Source organism: Haliotis rufescens, unplaced genomic scaffold (genome assembly GCF_023055435.1).
Source record: "Haliotis rufescens isolate VD_foot unplaced genomic scaffold, xgHalRufe1.0.p SCAF_9, whole genome shotgun sequence".
In the NCBI taxonomy this organism is placed as follows: Eukaryota; Metazoa; Mollusca; class Gastropoda; order Lepetellida; family Haliotidae; genus Haliotis; species Haliotis rufescens.
Window position 1 is genome coordinate 37865596 of NW_025964383.1, and position 26365 is coordinate 37891960.

Sequence of the window (26365 nt, forward strand, 5' to 3'; positions counted from 1 at the left end):
ATACTCAAAGGTTCAACAGTGTCTGCAGCACTGTGTGGGTGTTTCAAATTTGTAAGCAGGAATGACATGGGTTTTTCCTTTAGTACAGCCTGTAGCAAGGCTACACTGACTAGTCGAAGAGAACATACTCCCCTAGTGGCCATCCTCGCTGATCTGTCGGTGTGGAAGGTGATGAGTGTCGGGAGGTGCCATGCTTCAAGAACCACACTCTTTTATCAGTAAGCAGATAAGAGAGTTCTTCCTTCTTTGATGCTGGGACCTAACCTTGATACGGCAAATCCAGCTTCCTGTTCATATACCATAACATGTTCCACAAGTGTTTTCACCATCGAGCTTATCGATATTCACTTAGTGTTGGAGGTTATGCTGATGCCGGTACAGCAGCAATCCATATTCCTCGGAGTCACTTGGAGCGCCCTAGCTTGTGCCTCTTCTGTATCGCAGTGTGTAGTTGAGGATACCTGGGTGACGCGATGGCTTCAGTGGGTCCGTGATTGGTAAATTACTTCCCTATCACCGTGAAAGTTTAGTGTTAGAATTTATTGCGTTGGCCCGGACTATGAAATTAACACTGATTCAAGTTTCGTCCATGAATCGATAGCCAATACTGGCTAGAGCTCGTCTGTAGAGGAAAAGTGGCTTGTACTTGTCTTTTGACGGATAGTGGCGAGAACTAGTCCTTTAATGATGGCTAGAACTAGTCCTTTAATGATGGCTAGAACTAGTCCATGGATGGGTAGTGGTTATGACTGGTCCATGGATGGATAGTGGCTACAACTAGTCTGTGGATGGATAATGGATAGAATAGTGTATTGTTTTGATAGCTAAAACTAATCCATGGATAGTATGTTGAATTCGGTTTATATGGATAGTGCGTATGGCACTACTAGTGGCTTGGACTAGCTTAATGGATGGATATTGGCTAGGACTAGGTGAAGGATGGATATTGGCTTGGACTAGCTGAAGGATGGATAGTGGGTAGGACTAGCTGAAGGATGGATAGTCACTAGGACTAGGTGAAGGATGGATATTGGCTTGGACTAGCTGAAGGATGGATAGTGGGTAGGACTAGCTGAAGGATGGATAGTCGCTAAGACTGGTTAGTAGCAAGGACAAGCTGAAGGATGGATAGTAGCTAGGACCAGCTGAAGGATGGATAGTGCCTAAGCCTAGCTGAAGGATGGATAGTGGCTAGGACTAGCTGAAGGATGGATGGTGGCTAAGCCTGGATAGTGGCTAGGACTAGCTGAAGAATGGATAGTGGCTAGGACTAGCTGAAGGGTGGATAGTGGCTAAGCCTAGCTGAAGGATGGATAGTGGCTAAGCCTGGATAGTGGCTAGGACAAGCTGAAGAATGGATAGTGGCTAGGACTAGCTAAAGGATGGATAGTGGCTAGGACTAGCTGAAGGATGGATAGTGGCCAGGACTAAGTGGAGGATTGATAGTGGGTAGGATTATATGAATGATGGATAGTGGCTAGGCCTAGCTGAAGAATGGATAGTGGGTAAGCCTGGATTGTGGTTAGCACTAGCTGAAGGATGGATAGTGGCTGCACCAAGCTGAAGGATGGACAGTGGCTTTTACTAGCTGAAGGATTGGTAGCGGCTAGGACTAGCTGAAGGATGGATAGTGGCTAAGCCTAGCTGAAGGATGGATAGTGGCTAAGCCTGGATAGTGGCTAGCACTAGCTGAAGGATGGATAGTTGCTAGGACTAGCTGAAGGATGGATAGTGGCTAGGACTAGCTGAAGGATGGATAGTGGCTAGTCCTTGCTGAAGGATGGATAGTGGCTGCACCAAGCTGAAGGATGGACAGTGGCTTTGACTAGCTTTAACTTAGTGGCTAGGGCTAGCTTTGACTTAGCGGCTAGAACTAGGTGAAGGATGGGTAGTGGCTAGGACTGGTCTGGGTCGTGCCTGATTCGTGCCTGATTTGGTCCATGTACATGTTGTGGCAAGTGCTAGTTCATGGATAGTGGCTAGGACTGGTCTTTGGATAGTGGCTAGGACCAGTCTGGGTAGTGGCTGATTGGGTCCATGTACATATAGTGGCAAGTGCTAGTTCATGGCTAGTTGCCAGGACTGGTCCATGGATAGTGGCTAGGACTAGCTGAAGGATGGATAGTGGCTAAGCCTAGCTGAAGGATGGATAGTGGCTAAGCCTAGATAAAGGATGGGTAATGGCTAGGACTGGTCTATGGATAGTGGCTAGGACTGGTCCATGGATAGTGGCTAGGACTGGTCTATGGATAGTGGCTAGGACTGATCTATGGATAGTGGCTAGTGGTAGTCCATGTGATCTTTGAAATAGTCTCCTGTTTTTCAGTCATTCATTTACATAAAAGAAATGATAATACGACTGTAAAGTAGGAGCATGATGGATAGCAACTACGCAAACCAGAAATGGATATGTATCATTGGCACATGGTTTTAAAAAAATACCTTGATGATGTCAGTGATACTTTCACTAGGAAAGGAGATGCATCATCGAAATCGAAATATTAAAAAAACTTTGGCATATACCAGAAGTAATTTGCTGATCTTGGACAAAAAGAAGCTTGTTGCCAGCCTTTGAGGTGATAAAGCTAGCCCCAGGAGGAGCTTCCTAATGTTGTAATGGTCTGCTGTTGCCTTTGCCACTGTAGATGTGACAATGGAATTGTTTGGCAATTGGGTGGCTGTGTCTGACGATGTTGCTGGGATTAGCTAATCACTGTGAATGTTGTTTCAGATGCCCACAGGGCCCTAGAGTTGCTGGAGGACTACCACAGCCGGCTGAACAAACCCCAGGATAAGCAGTTAAAAAATGCCATCGAGCGTGTGATACAGATCTTCAAGAGCAGGTTATTCCACGCCTTGCTAGGTAAGTCTATTACTACTCCTCTCTGACTGCTGCCTGCCTTTGTTGTTAGTGCCAGCTAATGACAGGTCTTGTTATTGCAGCTTGATAAATATTTTATTGTTGTTCTTCTACAGGACATCGGTGAGTACATGCATGTCCTGGGACAGCGACTGGAAGGCTGTCATAATGTGACTTTGATGTGCCCTTGTTATATTGTCATTTTAATGAGATAATCATGGAACCTTGTGGCAGAACCGGCACCAAGCTTGGTGTTGGCTTGACTAGAACGAGGATTACAGGTCGCAATGGGTTACCTGAATGTCATGTGTCCTTGACCTTGACATTGTGAATTGTTTGGCCCCATGTTTGTCTTTTTCATTACAGAGGACAATTACCGTATTCGACGTAATAAGCGCCTCACTCTAATAAGCGCCCATGGTGGAATTTGCTAATATATTGGCTAGTGAACAATTCCATTAGCACACCTTCCGATTGATCAATGTTCACAAGACTTATTTATTCACGTACAATACGCACTCGTGTGTTATATGCACCCTTAATTATGGGCAATTAAATTCTGGAAACATATATCTGTCGTACATAAACATTTCAGGCTGTCAGCATGAACCACAAAATTTATCTTTCAATTCTGTTTTTTTCCACCAAAATAATATTCTAATAAGAGCCCCCTATTTCTAATTTTGAGAGTGCTCTAGGCACTTATTACGTCGAATACGGTATATAACTGATGCAGTGCTTGACACTTACCCAACTTGGCAGTGGTCCAAAGTGCCAGCACCCAAACAAATCTGCTTGTCCTGGTCAATCTCTACCAGACACAAGGGGCGGTCGGGTCGCCTAGTGGTTAAAGCGTTAGCTCGTCACGCCGAAGACCCGGGTCCGATTCCCGACATGGGTACAATGTGTGAAGCCCATTTCTGGTGTCCCCTGCCATGATATTGCTGGAATATTGTTAAAGCGGCGTAAAACCATACTCACTCACTCACTCACTCACTCACTCACTCACTCACTCACTCACTCACTCACTCACTCACTCACTCACTCACTCACTCACTCACTCACTCACTCACTCACTCACTCACTCACTCACTCACTCACTCACTCACTCACTCTACCAGACACAATGTTGCTGAGAGTTTAGACTTGATTGATTGCTGATTTCAAAAGTCGTACAAAGTTAAATTACACTGCTCTTCCCCAAAATAACATTAGACCACCGGACTACCATTCATATAATTTGACTGGTCCTAAAGGAAATAAACTAGACTCAGACCAACGGACCTGTGTTAGTGTTGAGCACAGTGATTGCATGGATTATGGTCCCCTGCTTCATCATTTCCTTTATAGGTGACAGTTATATGACTGGAGTCCTGCAGCTTGATACAACATGGTTTTCTTTATGAAGGAATTTAGTTGGTGTCTCCATTTCTAGTTTGTCCATTACTATTGTATTTTTGACATGGTTTGGCAATGTCGCGATTCACTGGTACGTGGGTGCATCGTCGGCAAACTCTGCATGATATGATCCCCGATTAACTGAATTTGGCATCGATTCACATTTAATCCCATATCGATTGTCAATGGTGATCTCACATCGATGTCAATAAGCAAGTACAAACTATTATTTAATTCCTCATTACTTTCTTGGTTGTCTTTCTGATACAAAACCAGCTGACCTTGCTGCCTGTCATAATCCAGTATGTTAACTTGTTTGTATTTTATTATTTTCTGACCGCCTCCGTGGTCTAATGGTAGAGCGTCCACCGGGAGAGTGGAAGGTCCCTGGCCGCGTCATACCAAAAGACGTTAAAAGATGGTACTTGTTGTTACCCTGTCTGGCGCTCGGCATTAAGGGGCTAAAACAAGGACTGGTCGGCTTGGAGTCAGTATATTGTGTCTGAGTGGGATATTCATGTTAAACTGCGACATGGTATCTCAGTGATCTAGCACTGTAAATTGGCATCAGTCCGGACGAGTATAAGCAGCCACACACACACACACACGTGTGCATGCACATCGCTATATAAGTGCAATAATCTTGGACGCAACATTAAACCCCATTTCACCTCACCTCACCTTACAGATCTTTGTTTGCTGATCGAGAAGCAGGTATCACACATACAAGAACTGCTGCAGTCAATAATGCATGAACGACGCTATGTCTCGCTTATTGTATGAGACATGTAGTTTACAAGTGTGTTTGTCAACCATGTTTCACACTTGGGAAAGCACACAAACAGATACAAATTAGAAGTCAACATTTGACTCATTCAAGCCGAATTATTTAAAACATGTCTACTCGTTGGTGTAAAAATAACCAATAGATGGCTATTTTTCAATACCCTAAACCCATTGTGAATGAAAACATGGAGTAAACACTCAATAGGTCAAAGGATTCTGTGTCACCCTGCAGCTGTGAAGAAGCATGATGTCGACACTGCCACATTCAGTAATGGTGTCAACTGCCACAGTGATGGATGAACCTGCTAGCTAGACTCTGTGGAGGTCTGGGGGAGATCTGTGTGGAGACTCTCTGACAGACTCTCTGACAGAATATTGACTGTAGAGGAAGTGAATGTACCCTGTCCGCCAGCCTCAGCCAGTCACTTTCAGTCCATAGGTCAAGCCACTGACATCCTTCTATGGCCTGAAGTGATGCTGCAGTTACCTAGCCACCGATTGATCAATACGGTGTTATATGTCTCCCAATCACAGAATAGTGCCTCTACTTTATCCCTTCTTAGTCCGGTCGGGCCATGCTCTGCTCCATTACTACTCACGAACCAATTTCCAGTTTGAGTTGTTAACTTCTGGGCTCCGATTCCATAATGCCGTGACTTTCCTTCCCGCCTCATACGTTCTTGGCATTTCTGAAGCATATAGTCTTCTATCAATCCTGTGGGATGTGTGCCATAAGGGTTCCTTTGTACAGTGTTCCACTAATATACTGGGTCAGTATGAGCGGGTTGTCAAGGTGACCTTCCATTAAACCATCTGATCCTCCTCCTATTCTGAAACCTTTACTCCACCCTACACCCCCTTCTGAAACCTTTACTCCACTCTACACCCCTTCTGAAACCTTTACTCCACTCTACACCCCTTCTGAAACCTTTACTCCACCCTACACCCCTTCTGAAACCTTTACTCCACCCTGCACCCCTTCTGAAACCTTTACTCCACCCTACACCCCCTTCTGAAACCTTTACTCCACCCTACACCCCTTCTGAAACCTTTACTCCACTCTACACCCCTTCTGAAACCTTTACTCCACTCTACACCCCTTCTGAAACCTTTACTCCACCCTGCACCCCTTCTGAAACCTTTACTCCACCCTACACCTCCTTCTGAAACCTTTACTCCACCCTACACCTCCTTCTGAAACCTTTACTCCACCCTACACCCCCTTCTAAAACCTTTATTCCACCCTGCGCCCCTTCTGAAACCTTTACTCCACTCTACACCCCTTCTGAAACCTTTACTCCACCCTCCACCCCCTTCTGAAACCTTTACTCCACCCTACATTCCCATCTGAAACCTTTACTCCACCCTACACCCTCTTCAGAAACCTTCACCCCATCCTCCACCCTCTTCTGGGACAGTAGGGTAGCTTAGTGGTTGAGGTGTTTGCTTTTCCGTGGTTTGATCCCCACATTTGTGAAGCCCATTCCTAGTGTCCCCTGTCCTGATGTTGCTGAATTCTTGCAAAAAACAGAGAAACAAATATTCACTCAATCTTCTTCTGAAACACTTAAAAATGGTGTCAATTTTAATAATTTTGGAAATATTTATGTCAAATTTCAAATTTCCAACTGTCAGTGTTTCACTACTGTTCGAGACCCGTGAAGATCCGGGGTAGAATTGGTCTTCAGCGACTATGTTTGTCATAGGAGGCGACTAACGGGATCGGGTGGTCAGGCTCGCTGACTTGGTTGATGCATGTCATCGATCCCAATTGCGTGGATCGATGCTTATGATATCAATCACTAGATTGTCTGGTCCAGACTCGATTATTTACAGACTGTCGTCATATAGCTGGAATATTGCTGAGTGAGGCATTAAACAACAAATCAACCAACCAACCACCGCTTCTGTTGGCGTCTGCCAACTTCAATTCAAGGCCTGTTGTGCAGCAGCATGAACAAGTCACAAACCTTCTTATACCCCACTTTTTTGAAGAACACAAAGATGGCAGACAGAAAACAACCAAGCATTTCACAATTATGTAAAGTTGCACTGATCTCATGTTTGAGCTTATGTAATATGGATGAATCATTTTTATACTTTCTAAACTTAGCTATGATATTCTTTGTTGTGCAATATAAATACGTCTCAAATATTTATCCTGTCATTGTGATGTTTGCTGACTCGGCTATCAATGCCATCACAAGCCTTTGTCTGTGCCACAATGTCGAACAACAGGACACAGTTGCCTGCTGGAGTTATCAGTCAGCCGCAGGGGATGCTGGAAGTTAAGCAGACGCCCTCTTTCCCCACACAAATCAATGCTGGATGTCATTGATACACTGTGGTAGGAATATGCTGTGTTTGGTTGTATTGACTTTTGCATCATTCACAGTCATGTAGTAGTGATGATGTAATGGGGCTATGGGCGACACGGTCTTCCAAGGTGCTGCCAGTTGCTGTGCAGAGTTGCCTCCCTTCGTGTCAGAACCCGACCATTGTGGGTTTGAATCTTGATTTCGACTGACTTTTATTCAAACTTTGACGTTATGATAGCCATGTTGTCAGCCAAGCGGTAAACGTCTTGCATTACTTGGGCTTTCCTTGCACGTCAATCGCTGAAATAAACAGGATTAAACCCAATTCACTCACTCACTAAAGATATGACCAGGTTTTCAGGGCACAGACCCTAAGAGATGAAAATGCTATGATTTATAGCAACTCCTAAACTTTGCAGCATTAGAAATTACTTCTTTCATGCTAAATTTCTGACACTGATAACCATGACGATAGGGAGAATATATTTTTATGGCCTTAATGTCCAGGAACCTCCAGCTCAGCAGTTTCACAGAGGTTGAACAATGGTGAAACCATATTAGTGGGAAGAAGGATCTTGTCAGGATTTTAAGGGCCACAGTCCAGTCATCTGATTACATGGTCGTGACTTCTCCCAATACACTGTTAGACTAAATTAATAGAAATAGGAAGCAGTCACCATGGCTAGTTAACATCTGCTATCATATCATCATATGTCACGGCGTGTTCCCAATAGTGGTGGAGGGATGTATATCTCGTTCAGATCAAGGTGATCCATTATGTAATTAACCCCCCTTCCATCCCGTCGTGGCTCTAAGTCAAATACCATGTATGATATACACGAGGAGGATTAATGTATGGCGAGATATCGATGGTCACTTGAGAATGATTTATGTGTGAGGCAGATGTCAGTGGTCGCTTAGGACCGACCATTTGATATGGGTGAGGGTCACACAATTACAGGGACAAAATAACTGTGCCTCAGAATGTACCCACCAAAAATACATTGTTTGCTGGATATGTTAGATGTCCTGAAAAAATGTGTTGTGCAAATAATATGATTGGTTGGTTTGTTGTTTAACGCCATACTCAGCAATATTCCAGCTAGCAAATACAATGAAATTGTTCAGCTTGAAAGTGAAGAAAACTAGATGGACGAAGGTTCAGGCATTGTTGATTGCAAGTCATTGTACTCCAATGCTGTGGACCCTTGTTCACTATATTGATCACTGGAATGTCTGACCTGGACTCGATTATTTACAGACCTTGGTGATGTAGCCAGAATATTGCTGAGTGTGGCATTAAACAACTATATCAGTGGTCAGTATTGAAGGAGTTGTATAGGAGCCAGATATCAGAGGTCACTGTTCAGCAACCCATGCTTGCCGTAAGAGGTGACTATGCTTGCCGTAAGAGGTGACTATGCTTGCCGTAAGAGGTGACTATGCTTGCCGTAAAAGGCGACTATGCTTGTCGTAAGAGGCGACTTACAGGATTGGGTGGTCAGGCTCGCTGGCTTGGTTCATGCATGTCATCGTATCCCAATTGCATGGATCGATGCTCATGATGTCAATCACAGGATTGTCTGGTCCAGACTCGATTATTTACACTGCCGTCATATAGCTTCGATATTGGTGAGTGCGGGGTTAAACAACAAACAAACCAAACCAGTGGTCACTGAGAAGCCCATGTCATCCCAATACACTGTTAGACTAAATTAATAGAAATAGGAAGCAGTCACCATGGCTAGTTAACATCTGCTATCATATCATCATATGTTACGGCGTGTTCCCAATAGTGGTGGAGGGATGTATATCTCGTTCAGATCAAGGTGATCCATTATGTAATTAACCCCCCTTCCATCCCGTCGTGGCTCTAAGTCAAATACCATGTATGATATACACGAGGAGGATTAATGTATGGCGAGATATCGATGGTCACTTGAGAACAAACCAACCAGACCAGTGGTCACTGAGAAGCCCATGTCATGCTGATAGTCAGGAGGCTGGCTTTCCAACTCGGGGAAGCTTCTGCCAGCAGGAATCCTCCAGAGATCAAGGAGTTCCATTTATGCCGGGGGGGGGGCTGTGTCAGGATGGAGGCTGTTGTTATCACCGAGGTTCCTGGAGTTGGACTTTTGTCTGCTCTGTGTTACATTAATCAGCTCAATACCAGCCGACAGGGGCCTGGGGGGAGAGGTTATTTCGAGGAGGGCAAGGTAGTGTGGAATCAGAGATCTCTACAGGAAGTAGGCGATGTAGATATTTAATTCATATTTTATCTATTTCCTCCCATGCTTTCTCAGCATGATGGGGAACAGGCCATGGAGAAACCAGACTTGACCAAACTTTTTTGAAAATTGGGCTAATTGAAACTGGGTTAATCTATTGCACGAAGAGGTCAGTGTAGATCAGAAAGGTCAAGGAGTACTTGGATTGATGTTATTTTCTGTGAATGTCATGGTCAGAAACTAATTTATGTTTAGGCTAGTCTTCAAAATGATCTACAGAGTTGTAATCTACAAATGATAGAAGTTGTATAAGCAAGGAAGTGTCATTTGTCTTTGAATTTCACTTGTGTAGAACAAGTGGGCTTTGGTGAATTTTGAACCCTGAAAGTTAAAACATGTATTTACTTGAGTAGTTTATTGGGGTGTTCAAGAATTATGTCATCATTATTCCAATAATTGATAGAAAGATGTGGTATGTGGCCCAAATACAAATGTCCCTAAAAATACCACCTTACAGAATGAATGTGGGATGAGGTGAAATTAGGTCTATTGTTGTGTTCAGGGTTTATTGCAATTACTGTATTCGACGTAATAAGCGCCGGGGCTCTCTCAAAATTATAAATAGGGGGCTCTTATTAGAATATTATTTTGGTGGAAAAAACAGAGTTGAAAAATAAATTTCATGGTTAATGCTGACAGCCTGAAATGTTTATATACGACAGATATATATTTCCAGAATTTAATTGCCCATAATTAAGGGTGCATATAACACACGAGTGCGTATTATACGCGAATAAATAAGTCTTGTGTACATTGATCAATCGTGAAGGGGTGCTAATTGGGATTGTTCACTAGCCAATAGCAATTATCGCCATGGGCGCTTATTAGAGGGGGGCGCTTATTACGTCGATTACGGTACTTCTGATTCTGCTTTTACTTGAGATTTCTAATGATTGTAGAAAAGGTTTTGTGGCTTTCATTTGCATAACAAGAGGGGAAACATAAGTACCTGTTCAAGTAGCAATACTTCTTGAAACATATTGACACCTTTCATCACAGTGTATATTCTAATGCATGAGTATTACCTTTGAGTATTCTAAAGCATCTTCATCTTCCCGAGGCAAGGGAGTTAACTGACTATGAAAGTCCAGCTTCCATCCTTGCCAAACTAGGCTGGAATTTCCGGGCTCAATCGTACCGCCATCAGTGGCTATTACGAGTTATGTCCCTTCTATGTCCCTATTGATCAATCAGATTCTACCTCTCATATCACTTGCATTTGCTTCAAACAAAATGGTGGTGCCCAGTCAAGACGATCTGATTGATGATCAAGACATATTCTGTAATAAAACGGGTCTTACCTCGCAAAGTGCATCAAATATAGGGAGCACCTTGATTAAAAACATGTAAAAATTTGGAAAATATCTGTCAACACCCAGTTTATAGTACACATGCTTTGCAAATCCTGCAGTCGACTGAAATTTGCATGTTGAAATCCATGTTGTTTAAATCTGGATGTGGATTTCATTACACAATTTTGAATCAACTCGTTAGTCCATTTTGAGGACAAGGAATACTATTTGTTTCACTATCGTGTACACAATCATGTTATATGCTGTGTCTCCATATCTCAGAGTCGGAACCAGGTTACGGTTAGAATAAGTCCCCAGCAAACTGAACTGGTTGTAACAGGCCATTTAATGGATCTGGTGGTTCGGCTCAGTGACTTGTTGATTGTGCATTTAATTCCCCAACTGCTTGGATCGCTTACTCATAATATCAATCACTGGATTATCTGATTAAGATGCCATCATATACATGGAAAATGGTGTTAAACAACAAACTAACAACGCATGTTAGTGTTCAAACTTTAGCATGAAGTCAAGGTTTCCCAGTGATATCCCTTTAAAATTTAGTTGACAGTTTAGGGGGTCCCTCGATTCCAATACCACAGGAGCAAAATACATGAAACTAGAGGGAGATGTTGATGTGCAATTTTGATATACAAATGTTAATGCTGGCATCTAACATTGCCATGGAATGTGTGATGGGAGTAGTTGTTTTAAGATTTTAAAAAATCTCCACAAGGACAAAAGTTCTGACATGGGATAGAAGCGCAGGCATCAGTCATCTTGTCAGAGCTGCAGCCTGTTATCAGTAATTCAAGATGGGATTGCTTTTCGCCTGGCTATAAGACCGCCTCCGTAGTCTTGTGGTAGAGCGTCCGCCCGGAGAGCGGAAGGTCCAGGGTTCGATCCCGGGCCGCGTCATACAAAAAGACGTTAAAAGATTGTACTTGTTGTTACCCTGTCTGGCGCTCGGCATTAAGGGGCTAAAACAAGGACTGGTCGGCTCGGAGTCAGTATACTGTGTCTGAGTGGGGTATTCATGTTAAACTGCGGCATGGTATCTCAGTGAGCTAGCACTATAAATCGGCATCAGTCCGGACTAGTACAAGCAGCCACACATGTTCATACACGTGCATGCACGTCGCTATATAAGTGCAATAATCTTGGATGCGACGTTAAACCCCATTTCACCTCACCTCACCTCCTGGCTATAATTTAGAAGTTATAACATTCCTACTTTTTATAATGTTGAAATAGAGAAAAAACGTTGCATATGACACATGTGACATTTGACAGATACTGTAATTTGGGCTGGTATGACCCTCCTGCCTTGCTTCGAACTAATGTATCGGCTGATCGGAGTGAACCCCATCCCTTAACAATAGTCATCAACATGATGTTTTTTTGTATTTAAAAATATATCTGTATACTTCTAATAATGAATCATGTTAAATTGTGAGTGAGTTGGGTTTAACGCCGCTTTTAACAGTCTTACAGTAATGTCGTGACGTGTCAGCTTAATGTGGGAGGAAAGCTCGAAGTGATGCAGCTCTCAGATGTTTACCACTTCGGCTAAACCCACAAGCACGGGTATGGTGCTGACAAACCTAGAAACATAATCTGGGCGAACCGGGATTCGAACCCACAATCATAACTTTCTGGCGTGCCCAAGGGATGCAACTCTGCACAGCGAATCATGGTATTTAATTCCCAGACAGTTTCTGGGTGACATTGTCGAATATATATTTAAAACATCTATCACTTTGATGAAATTGGACAAAATGGTGGATTCTGTATCACTTCGGACTTTCTGATTGGTCAGTCATCTTGCTTGACTGACAGGTGGTGAGAGCTTAATTATCCACGCCCTGGAGCTGGGTAAAAGGTTCTGCCTGAAGGGCTAGAGATGTCAGGTCATGTTGCTAAGGTCATAATAGATCAATTACTAGATTTTTATCCCGCACCCCTCGGTTAGTGCCGCACTCAGCAATATTCAAGTTATATGACGGTGGTCTGTAAATAATCGAGTCTGGACCAGACAATCCAGTTATTGACATCATGAGTATCGGATCTTCATGGGGGGAGACAAGCATGGGTTGCTGAAGACCTATTCTAACCCGGATCTTCACAGGGGGGAGACAAGCATGGGTTGCTGTGGACCAGTTCTAACAGGATGATGTGGTGCTACATCGCTGATTTACTGAAGTTATTGGGGGTTGCTCATGAATCAAAGTTAGTTGAGGCTGAATATTTAATAGTTGAAATATGGTAGGTCTTTTAATAATGCCGTGATATACCAAAATGTAAAAAAGAATAAATGCACACATACAAAATAATTTCAATTAATTGTATTATATTATTGCAGTATTGATTTGTCATTTCATCTGTTAATTGCATTGTAATAGGCTCAATTCTTATGGTGATTGTGACAAGTTACATCATGGGTTCAGTCATGTAACAGAGGTCACAGTTACCGGTACGGTCTGACTCACACTGACTCTCTGTACTGTACACTCGTCCACCATGGCTGCTGCAGCAGGTGTCCCCCTCACCTTGTTTGATCAGCTGTGTGCAGGTAAATCAAACTTACCTGTCATCATGGCAGATCAGGCTGGTACATGTTGATGGTACACAGGGATCTGTGATCGGGTTATCCGTATACTCAGTACGAGGATGCAGCGATAGAAATTGGCTCTAGTATTATAGTCCTTGCCAAACTGCCCAATCATTAAGGTATCATAAGGACTAGTAGAACTTTGCTATTTTTTAGGGTTTTGCTGCATGTTATCATTACAAGGACTAGTGGACTGAAACTGTTAGTTTTTAAAGCTGGGATGTGGATGAGATGGTGTCTGAATGTGTAGTTGTGTTGGCGACTTGTTGAGATGTACATGATGTTCGTTTTGGCATCATCCACGATTTGGCATACTTTGACCTGTTTATACTTTTGTAGTTTTTGAAGATTGTGATTTCTGAGGGTCAGTTGTTTAGTTGAGATTTGATGTCTCCTTTACATTATCATTTTTATCTATTTTTGTTTATCCTGCAGAGTCATTTTAGGTGCCGCAAATCGCTGTGCAGAGTTGCATCCCTTTGGCGTGTCAGGATCAGATGATTCAGTGTGGCTTTTAAACCCTTCTCAGTCAGCCAGTATTATTTATTTTGTATGTTCCCTTAGTTATTTCCCATTCTTTTTCATATATATGCTCTGATTGATGACGCTTATCCTACAAGGGACATACATCATAATGCAAACTTAAGTATATTTATTATATATTTATTCAACAAATGGGGGCGGTCGGGTAGCCTAGTGGTTAAAGCTTTCGCTCGTCACGCTGAAGACCCGGGTTCGGTTCCCGACATGGGTACAATGTGTGAAGCCCATTTCTGGTGTCCCCCGCCGTGATGTTGCTGGAATATTGCTAAAAGCGGCGTAAAACCATACTCACTCACTCACTCACTCACTATTCAACAAATGCTCTGTACTCAACATATCATCAGTAGCATGCTGTTTCAAGTTGTGAAGATCCTGGGTAGAATAGGTCTTCAGCAACCCATGCTTGCTGTAAAAGGTGACTATGCTTGTCGTAAGAGCCGACTGACGGGATCGGGTAGTCAGGCTCGCTGACTTGGTTGATGCATGTCATCGATCCCAATTGCGTGGATCGATGCGCTTGATGTCAATCACTGGATTGTCTGGTTCAGACTCGATTATTTACAGACCACAAACATTTAGCTGGAATATTGCTGAGTGCGGCGTTAAAGAACAAACATACAGACATGTATATATTGGTGCAAGTTGTGGCAGTGGTCATCTTGGTTGCTCTTAACAATAGTTGGCTTAGTTCCTGGCACAGCTCGGGGCGGTCGGGTAGCCTAGTGGTTAAAGCGTTAGCTCGTCACGCCAAAGACCCGGGTTCGATTCCCGACATGGGTACAATGTGTGAAGCCCATTTCTGGTATCCCCCGCCGTGATATTGCTGGAATATTGCTAAAAGCGGCGTAAAACCATACTCACTCACTCACTCACTCAGTCCTGGCACAGCTCACTCTACTTTATTCCGCTGCACTCTGTTCTCTGTATTGTGTGCAAGTTCTCAGACTCTTCCTCGTCAGTGTTGACGCTGTGTTTGCTGAAGGTGGGTGTACATGCCTGTCTATTACATCTACGACAGGGAGTGTGTGAACAGCTGCCAGATAACCATTATGTGAATTATCCAAAAATATTGTTCTACTTTTAATTTGAAATTAATAACAAGAAGGGACACGGGTGGCCCAGTCGTCTAAGGGGCCGTGATTCGCTGTGCAGAGTTGTGTCCCTTGGGTATGACAGAAACCTATGATTGTGGGTTGGAATCCCGGTTCGCCCCGATTATGTTTCTAGGTTTGTCAGCACCATACCTGTGCTCGTGGGTTTAACCAAAGTGGTAAACGTCTGAGACCTGCATCACTTCCGGCTTTCCTCCCACATTAAGCTGACCCAACTCACTCACTCACTCACAAGAATTTCTGTTTTAATAAATATGATATGGCTACAATAGGCCTGCAGCAAACTATGATTGTTTGTTTGTTCGTTGTTAACGCCGCACTCAGCAATATTCCAGCTATATGACGGTGGTCTGTAAAATAATCGAGTCTGGACCAGACAATCCAGTGATTGACATCATGAGCATCGATCCACGCAATCGGAATCGATGACATGTATCAACCAATTCAGCGAGCCTGACCACCCGATCCCGTTAGTCGCCTTTTACGACAAGCATAGTCGTCTTTTACGGCAAGTATGGGTTGCTGAAGACCTATTCTACCCCGGAATCTTCACGGGTCTCTGGTCGTGTGAGGTTCCTAATTGGTGTGGGTGGTCTGACTCGTTTTTTTTTTTCTTTTTCGTGTCATTGTATCCAGATGCCATTTATCCTTGCTCAAACTATCAATCACTGGATTGTCTGGTCCAGGCACAATTATTTACAGGCCGCCATCATACAGCTGTCTTGCTGCATTAAGCCAAAAAAAATACGACTCGTTTGTATCAATACATGATGACAAGAAACATTGTCACAATCTTGTCACAAGACCCGTGACAATCTGGGTTCGAAAAGGTCTTCAGCAACCCTTACGTACTTTAAAAGGCAACTATGCTTGTTGAAAGAGGCAGCTAACGGGATCTGGTGGTCAGACTCACTGACTTGGTTGATGCATGTCTTCGTATCCCAATTGCATGGACTGATGCCAATCACTGACGTTATATAGATTGAATATTGCTGAGTGCTGCGACAAACAAACAAACTAATTAACAACCCCGTTAGAATTAGTCCCCAGCAACCTATGTTGGTCAAAAGAGGCGACCTAATGGATTTTGTGGTACCCCAACGGAATAGATCGTTGCTTACAATAACAATCACTTGACAATCTGGTGTCTATAATTTATAGGGGCGGTCGGGTAGCCTAGTGGTTAAAGCATTAACTCGTCACGCCGAAGACCCGGGTTCGATTCCCGACATGGGTACAATGTGTGAAGCCCATTTCTGGTGTCCCCCGCCGTGATACTGTAGGAATATTGCTAAAAGCGGTGTAAAACCATACTCACTCACTCACTCTATAAGTTATAGGCAGCCTTCATATCGCTAGAATATGGTGCCATTAAACAAGATACACATACACACTACATGCAAACACGCTAATCCTCTTCGGTGAAGGTAAAGTTCCCTGTAAAGCAGGATGTCTAACTGTGAGTAGCGACAGGATCAATATTATTAAATAAAAGTCTCTTGGATGTTTTTAAAAAGTTGCGACTGAAAGGAACATTGATCCATAGCAACTAAGCACAGCGATTTTGTCGACCATCATTAAGCCACAGAGTATCCAGCTGAAGGCAATTCATCAGAAATATTCAAATTCAAGAATCCACCTCGGGGCCTTGTACTCTCCGTGATCTGATTTGAGGCGGATATGATTTACATGCTTAAGTAGTTATGAAACTGATTGAGGAAAGTTGGTGATATCTATAATCATGTCCGTCACAGCTCCTTGAGAGTGGGGGGGGGGGGGGGGTCTGGGATCTGGGATCTAGGATGAGGATTGAGTTCTCCTATCACTGGACTAGGCTGTGTGTCAGTTGGCTCACACAACAGATACTAATAGCTTGACGGAATGGAGCAGATATCAATAGTGCTACACAGGGAAACTGTTGTGGTCAAAACTTGGGGATTTGTGAGACTGCTGGGTCTCTGTGGATTTTATGGAATTAGATGAGAATTTGGTTCTATGGCTATGTTGACATTTCGGTGGCAGATAGATATCACAGAATATTGCGTCCTATATGCATTAAACTCCAGAATGGACGCAATTAATGTGCACTGGGGGCTGTCGTTGTTTCTATGGCTGACAGTGATGGAGTTGGGTTGACTGTCAAAAGCTTTTGAAGGTGCTCGACCGAACTTGTAACTTTACATTATTTTACTGGATTTTTGTCTCATGGATAAGTATCAGCTGATCTTACTGAATGAAAGACCCGTGAAGATCCGGGTTAGAATAGGTCTTCAGCAACCCATGCTTGCCGTAACACTAACAGGTGACTATGCTTGTCGTAAGAGGTGACTGACAGGATGGGGTGGTCAGGCTCGCTGACTTGGTTGATTCATGTCATTGTATCACAAATGCGTGGATTGATGCTTATGATGTCAATCACTGTATCCAGAGTGGTCCAGACTTGATTATTTACAGACCGCCGTCATGTAGCTAGAATATTGCTGAGTGCGGAGTTAAACAACAAACAAAGAAACAAACTGAACTAAAAGAATGTTTAGACTTGGGCTTCAGACTTGAGGCTAAGGTAGCACATTGGAGATATTTGCCTCAAGACCAGAAACCGCTACTCCAATTGCCCAAAACTTGTATAGAACTTTCCATTGGAATAGTAGATCTTAACTCAGTCGTCTCCAAAATATGCTACAAGGAAAAGAAGGGGTAAAGTTCCAAGGACTTTGGTCCAAGGATCCATGATCTAATTCCAACATGAATTTGTCTGAAGTTTGGTGGCCAAGTTGCAAAGGTGCCACAATTTGCATTGCAGAGTTACATCCCATAGCTATGCCAGGATCTCCTGATTGGTGGTTCAGACCCCAGATTAACACCTTATTATGTTTTTTTGGTCTGCCCGCGCCATGATTATGGGTTTCATCAAAGTGTAAGAAGACGCACACAGCATTGTACCCAAATCACTTACGTGATGACAGCCTCTATAGTGGTTGTCTTTGGAGTTGGTAACAACCTCAATTTCACAAAATTTACAATTTATAGAAGTAAAAAAATTATCTGAAGAAGTCTTCCTTGATTTAATTCCTCTCCCCCCCCCCCCCCCCCCCCAATAAAAATAAACATGTTGTTTTTATCAGAAGATGATGATTAATGGAAGACAATTGTTCAAGAATATATGACTTAATTGTAGCATGAGGCTTAGTCCCCCTAACATTTTTTTTTATTAACGGAAAATGTTATTTACAAATCATTAACATTACAGGCAGGACAATAACTGTGTTCAAAATTCTCTTTGTCAAGTGGCAGTTTGGTAGTTGCTTATGCACATGATAAGATACTTTCAGCCTTGTCCCAGTTTCCCATGCAACACTGTCCAGGCTGTGTGGTTCTGTGCAAGCCAGCAGGTGCTTGTTTGGTGAAACTATTATAGAATTAGGAGGGTTTCTGGGATCAGGAAGCAAATTAATATTGATCAATGCTGTCGATGTTATGATTATATTGCAGCAAATAGCGTTGTGTTGTGGATGATGTTTTTACATGAGCGAGCCTTGCTGCCCGGACAAGCTGTGGCTGGATGATGAAGAGGATTAATATGTTGCTGTTTGCATTTCAGTAACTGATCATTTAATATTTGGGGAGAGGAAGGAGGGTAGCCTAGTGGTTAAAGCGTTCACTTGTCACGCCGAGGACGCGGGTTCAATTCCCGACATCGGTACAATGTGTGAAGCCTTTTTGTGGTGTCCCTCGCTGGAATATTGCTAAAAGCGGTGTAAAACCTCACTCACTCACTCACTCTAGAAAAGGGAATCCGAAAAAGCTTCTTTCTACTCTTCATCCAGAAATCTACTATGTATTAATTTTTTACCGATTTCATTTCAGTATTATCTGTTTCCACAATTCCAGAATATTAAATGTTCATACCCTTTTTCTTCCACTTGATATGGGACCATTTGTGACAAAGCAGAGATACTAATTTTCTTTAAAAATTGCATGGTATATTCTTGTTAGGCATTTTGAGAGTTGTGATTAAAAAAGAAATTGAAGTGTGAGATATTGGCTTTGTTTTCATGAAGTACAAATATGAATTTTGGTTTTAGTAGTTTGGGAAATAAAATCCAATCCAACTCGCCTACCCATTTTAAGCAAAAACATGACAAGTAGCAAGAGATGTTTTTTGTGTGCCTGGACCCTGATAAGTTTTGTTCTGATAATGATCATTTGTCACAACCCGTGCTGACCCGTGAAGATTCCGGGGTAGAATAGGTCTTCAGCAACCCATGCTTGCCGTAAAAGGTGACTATGCTTGTCGTAAAAGGCGACTAACGGGATCGGGTGGTCAGGCTCGCTGACTTGGTTGATGCATGTCATCGATCCCATGTGAGGGATTGATGCTCATGATATTAATCACTGGATTGTCTGGTCCAGACTCGATTATTTACAGACCACCGTCATATAGCTGGAATATTGCTGAGTGAGGCATTAAACAACAAACCAACCAACCAACCAGGTGGGAAGGCTCTGAGACATGGTGATGCCTGAATCCAGCTTCCTTGCCCTGCCCTGTCTTGGCTGAATGTTACTGTTTTCAAACAATAATATTGACAGGAAACAACAAGTCCATGAATAATACAGGGACTGCATGCCAGTACTCATCCAGTTCCTGTTGTAAGGTTAATGGCAACATTCACAGTTCCTCCCTGGATTATTTCCCTGGAGAGTCCAGTTGCTGTTGTGATGGTATTGCTCGTTCTAGGGATCTGTCTCCATGAATATATGGCCCTCACAACTACACAACTTTCATAGCCAAGTTGATGTTGAGAGTGGGATGGTATTGCTAAATTAGGAGTATGAAACCCTGACAATGGGAGTATCAAATCCTGAGATAGGGAGTATCCAACCCCTAAATTGGGACCATCAAACCTTGACATTGGGAGTATCCAACCCCTAAATTGGGAGTATCCAACCCCTAAATTGGGAGTATCAAACCTTGACATTGGGAGTATCCAACCCCTAAATTGGGAGTATCAAACCCTGACATTGGAAGTATCAAACCCCTCAATTGGGAGTATCAGACCCCTAAATCTGGAATATCAAACCCTGACATTAGAAGTATCAAACCCCTAAATTGGGAATATCAAACCCTGACATTAGAAGTATCAAACCCCTAATTTGGGAGCATCAAACCCTGACATTGGGAATATCAAACTCTGACATTGGAAGTATCAAACCTCTAAATTGGGAGTATCAAACCCTGATATTATGGGTATGAAACCCCTAAATTGGGAATTTCAAACCCTGTTATTGGGAGTATCAGGCCATAATATTTTGTCTTCTCAAACCCTGAATGTGTGTCATATTCTACGCATATTCAGTGGACATAGAAATAATGTATTTTGCAGGGCATCATGAGATGACAGGTTTGAAAACAAGTCTTCAGGCCGTTCCTGCAAGCTGGAACCCCTTGCTTTGAGAAGGCCTGTGTGCCGACTTCAAGAGGAACGGAATGACAGATATTGAGTTGGGCCTGTCAGTCTGTCCATTTTCATTTATCAAAACAAACGTTTAAAAAATCGAAATGGAATACTAACTCATGTGTGTCACAGCTACGAGAAACCACTAGCAGTTTGTCATTGGCATTTAGATTAATGTACACGAACATTTCCTTTGAAATGTTTTAACAGTTGAAGGAAAACAGTGTGATAAACACTTGTGCCGTCTGCTCATGTGGTGGAAAGTTGAACGATGTAGCCATTGGGAGTAGTGTCCGACCTGGCATATCCCTCTCAGATTGTGCCGAAGCAAGAGTTGGAGGGCTTAGTATCTACAAAGCAGATCACTTAGCGACAGCCTACAGATATAATTCCCCACTGTCTCATCCAGTCAGGACTGTTTGTTAACCCTTGCACCTGCAACTGGAGAGTCATTGATGCACCTTAACCCTTGGTGTTTGGATGGATGTTATACATGTACCTGTTGCTGATCCTTTCTGAACTCAGCCTTTAACCCTTCACCTCCCAACACAAGTGTAACTGATGTATATACACAGGTCGTTTTTTTTTAAATTACCACAGATTGCAACTCTGTACAACACAGACAGACAGACGGACAGACAGACATGACAGACACACACACACACACACACACACACACACACACACACACACACACACACACACACACACACACACACACACACACACACACACAGACAGACAGACAGAAGTATACATACATACAGACAGACACACAGACATGTGCACACACACAAATTAAAAAGATAGATAGGTAGGTAGGTAGGTAGATAGATAGATAGATAGATAGATAGATAGATAGATAGATAGATAGATAGATATCATGAGCAACTCATTATGACCTCCCTCCAATCCTCACAAGAGGAGTACTATTCTCCCCTGGCCGTGGTAGGGCTTGAGCCCTCTAGGACTGTCAGACTTTTGAGACCCAATAGTAAAGACGATGTTGGACACAAAAGTACTCTAAGACTCAATCCTTCATGGTATAAAGTACATGTCCTCTACAAACTTTGTGTCTACTTATCTGGTTAAATCTTGACCCATCTTGTCTTTGATGGTGTTAGTGTCATTTCGTATCCCTATTACCTATTCTGTCTATATTTGGGAGTGGACATTGGGCCTGCTTATTGCTTATGATGCAAGCCTAGTGAGGTACCATGCTGCAGCATAACATGTAGACTAACGTTTAGTCTCTGAAATCTTATATTACACAATATCCTTCTTGACTCTAAAAATAAAAAAAAATTCCCTATGCTGATTTTAGGTGGAATAGAGTTAGCTTGAGCTGGCTAGACTTGCTTTTGTATGCGTTTCTAGATTTATTTATTTTTCATAAAATAAATATATTCCACGGGCATAGTGCAGGACTACATAACATGGACACACCTCTGAGAAACATTATGCTGGCTCCAAGCTGACCAGTCTTGTTTTATCTCCTTGATGCTGAGCGCCAGGCAGGGTGACAAGAAGTACCATCTTTTTACGTCAGTCAAGGGATCGAACAACCAACCTTCCTTTTCCCGACGTCATACAGCTGGAATACAGCGGAGTACGGCATTAAACAACAAATAAACTTGCAGATACAACACCGGGACACGTTGCTGTAGACCCGTGAAGATCCGGGGTAGAATAGATCTTCAGAACCCATGCTTGTCGTAAAAGGCGACTAATGGGATCGGGTGGTCAGACTCGCCGACTTGGTTGATGCATGTCATCGATCCCAATTGCGTGGATCAATGCTCATGATATCAATCACTGGATTGCTGGTTTAGACTCGATTATATATAGACCAAGTCATATAGCTGGAATATTGCTGAGTGCGGCGTTAAACAACAAACCAACCAACCAATAACGTTGCTGTAATACTGGAACACGGTCTTTATCAAACAGTTTGGCCAAAGCTTCTTCCCCTCCGATTACGGGGTCCAGTGTGTCCGCGACAGATAGGAGCCGTGATCACTAACTAACTGTACAATCAGGATGGCCAGATCAATGCTATTGGCAGCCCGAACTGAAGCAGGTCGTAATTCTCTATCAACCAACCTGCCTCAAGCACTGCAGCACAAATAGCATCTCGATACATACAGCGGGCTAATAGCATGTACACCTCAACAACAACACACAAGTAATCCAAGTGTTGTCCCTTATTCTCTAAATACCTTCTTCCAATAATTTTGATGTCCAAATAATACGGCTATTTATCATTGACGCAGTTAACAGCTGAAACACCCGATAATCAATTCTCGGAGAAGTAGTGTTTCTATGGCTGATTGTCAGCCAATATTGGGAATAAATACCGCTTGTTTTGAAGATGCCGAAGTGTACAATTTCCGTCAATCTTCCCATCATGCATTAGCCTGTAAATAATAGGCGGTAATGTACACAGTGTTTAGATGTGACTGTTTAAATATTGGATCTCTCTGATAGTTGTCCAGGGAGACTGTGTTGCAGAACGCAGGAATATTGGTTAGGACCAGCTCTGAAGGAATGGGAAGTAGGGTGAAAATGTACTTATAGTCCATCAGCCTTCAGCATAATGGTCCCCATGGGGTTCAAGGGGGAGAATAGGTGCATTTGTGAGGGTTTCCGGGGCACAGCACCCCATGCCTGTTGCAAGAGCTGACTGATAGCAGAATGGTGCATTAGTGAGAGGTTCAAGGCACAGCACCCCATGCCTGTTGCAAGAGCTGACTGATAGCAGAATGGTGCATTAGTGAGAGGTTCAAGGCACAGCACCCCATGCCTGTTGCAAGAGCTGACTGATAGCAGAATGGTGCATTAGTGAGAGGTTCAAGGCACAGCACCCCATGCCTGTTGCAAGAGCTGACTGATAGCAGAATGGTGCATTAGTGAGAGGTTCAAGGCACAGCACCCCATGCCTGTTGCAAGAGCTGACTGATAGCAGAATGGTGCATTAGTGAGAGGTTCAAGGCACAGCACCCCATGCCTGTTGCAAGAGCTGACTGATAGCAGAATGGTGCATTAGTGAGAGGTTCAAGGCACAGCACCCCATGCCTGTTGCAAGAGCTGACTGATAGAAGAATAGTGCATTAGTGAGAGGTTCAAGGCACAGCACCCCGTGCCTGTTGCAAGAGCTGACTGATAGCAGAATGGTGCATTAGTGAGAGGTTCAAGGCACAGCACCCCATGCCTGTTGCAAGAGCTGACTGATAGAAGAATGGTGCATTAGTGAGAGGTTCAAGGCACAGCACCCCATGCCTGTTGCAAGAGCTGACTGATAGCAGAATGGTGCATTAGTGAGAGGTTCAAGGCACAGCACCCCATGCCTGTTGCAAGAGCTGACTGATAGAAGAATAGTGCATTAGTGAGAGGTTCAAGGCACAGCACCCCATGCCTGTTGCAAGAGCTGACTGATAGAAGAATAGTGCATTAGTGAGAGGTTCAAGGCACAGCACCCCATGCCTGTTGCAAGAGCTGACTGATAGAAGAATAGTGCATTAGTGAGAGGTTCAAGGCACAGCACCCCATGCCTGTTGCAAGAGCTGACTGATAGAAGAATAGTGCTTCAGTGAGGAATTTAAGGCACACTTTCAATACCTCTTACCGGTTGCAAGAGCTGACTGATAGCAGAATGGTGCATAAGGGAGGAATTCAAGGCACACTGTCAAAGCACAGCACCCCATGCCTGTTGCAAGAACTGAACTGATTGCAGAATAGGTGCTTTAGTGTAAGGGATTCAAGGCACAGCAGAAGCAAAAGCGTTCGCTCGTCACTTTAAAGGCCCCACAGTACAATGTGTGAAGGTGGCTGAACTGTGTGATCTTGCACTGATGGTCTTGGTGGTGGTCATGCTGTCAACCACTGGTTTAACTGGCCAAGACTGATCATTTATCAGATGCTGTGATGTAGCCCAATATTGCTGACATAAAACATTCACTCATTTCAAAACAGACAATTGTGAATATTGTTTTGTTGTAAGAACATGTACTAGAATGAGTTAGGTTTGTTAAGATAATGATATATACTACTTTGGATAGGGAGAATCAGACAGGCCATACATATGTATTTAAATATACACTTCACATATTATGGAAATCATTTTTGTGTATCATGGAAAGATAAGAATATCCCTATCAAAGTGGACTAGTATAGTATCAGGTCAACCTCAAGCCATCCAATCCGCACCCTGCAAACTACTCAACTAACTCCTTATAAGGAAAACGTGCGAGCACACACGCTTACTTTGTGTATTATTGCATGAATTGATGCGCAACAACCGCCCAAATCGCATCTGCAGGACATCTCCAAACAACCAGATACCTGGACACGCAGAATATCCCTAGTAAATACTGAACAGTATATGTTGGTCAATGCAATATATTGAAGTACCTGTGTGGTCTTAAAATTCAGGTAGACAAAAAACATTTGTGGTCCCCCGACCGACCTGGATGAGGAACTCCCACTCTTTTCACTTTTTACTCAAGTTGCAGCATAACTTTTATCACTCTCAAGTATTATTTGTGTGAATTTACACAAACCCGGTGTTAGGACTCATACATTTGTTGTACTTGGTGTATGAGTCCAACAAAACCAAACGCTTGACACAATATTTACCAGTAAGAAATATAAGGCCTTATCTTCATTTGAAAGAAGGCGTTTACAGAGTGCCAGTTCAAAAGAAGAAACAACAGAAAAACACTCAAAACAAACCCGTCCATCCTACCTGTTATAAGCAGGATAAGGTAACATACATATTCTGTGGGTGTGGGTGTGTGGTGGTAGGGTACTTGGGATTATGGAAGGTACTGATGTAGTGTGTCTCAGTTCTGCAGAAATTGTAGGTTACTCTGTACCTGAGAACTGGCTGTGACGTCTATTGGCAAATGCCAGACCTGAATCAATTCCAGAAATGTTAATGTGGCAGCGAATTGACTGGCTTTTAGAAACAGGAAATGTCAGTCCACTAAACTTTCTTGCTATAACGGTCTGAAAGGACAGAAAATGGCAAAACATTGTGAAATTGTTTAACTGATGCTTTGCAGTTCAGTAAAATTTTGATTTTCATGGGCAGAGGGCTGCGTGGACTAGTTACATTTGTCAAGCACTGTAGATTGTATTTTAGCATGCAAGGGCATGGGTGGCTCAGTGGTCTGTGGCGCCACAATTGGCTGTGCAGAGTTTGAATCCCTAATTTCCCTCATTATCACCACGTCATTAGCGTTGTAGGGACAGTGGCGTAGCCTCGTGGTCACGCCGAAGGCCAAGGTTCAGTTCCCCACATGGAAATGATGTATAAAGGCTATTTCTGGTGTTCCCCGCCATGATATTGCTTGAATATTGCAAAAAGGGGTGTACAACTACGCTCACTCGCTCACTCTAGGTTTGACAGCACCATACCCATGCTCTTTGGGTTCACCTGCACCACTTCATGACTTCCTCGGGGGCACGGGTGGCCCAGTCGTCTAAGGCGCCGCGATTCGCTGTGCAGAGTTGCGTCCCTTGGGCACGCCAGAAACCTATGATTGTGGGTTCGAATCCCGGTTCGCCCCGATTATGTTTCTAGGTTTGTCAGCACCATGCCTGTGCTCATGGGTTTCACCGAAGTGGTAAACGTCTGAAACCTGCATCACTTAGGGCTTTCCTCCCACATTAAGCTGACACGCCGTGATATAACTGG

At 43.2% G+C, this 26365-nt stretch overlaps 1 protein-coding gene across 13 annotated transcripts in view; it reads left to right on the plus strand.

The window, feature by feature from the left end:
* LOC124139544 (disks large homolog 2-like) overlaps nt 1-26365 on the plus strand; it is a 362823-nt gene that overhangs the window by 31878 nt on the left and 304580 nt on the right. For 11 of the 13 annotated variants that reach the window (XM_048391379.1, XM_046506688.2, XM_048391380.1 and 8 more), the window contains exons 1-2: nt 176-218; nt 2732-2863. In XM_048391379.1, the coding sequence (XP_048247336.1) occupies nt 191-218; nt 2732-2863 (160 nt within the window). In that variant the 5' untranslated portion in view covers nt 176-190. Of the gene's footprint in view, nt 1-175; nt 219-2731; nt 2864-26365 lie in introns of those variants that run through there. The other 2 variants (XM_048391384.1, XM_048391386.1) reach the window with 1 other exon arrangement.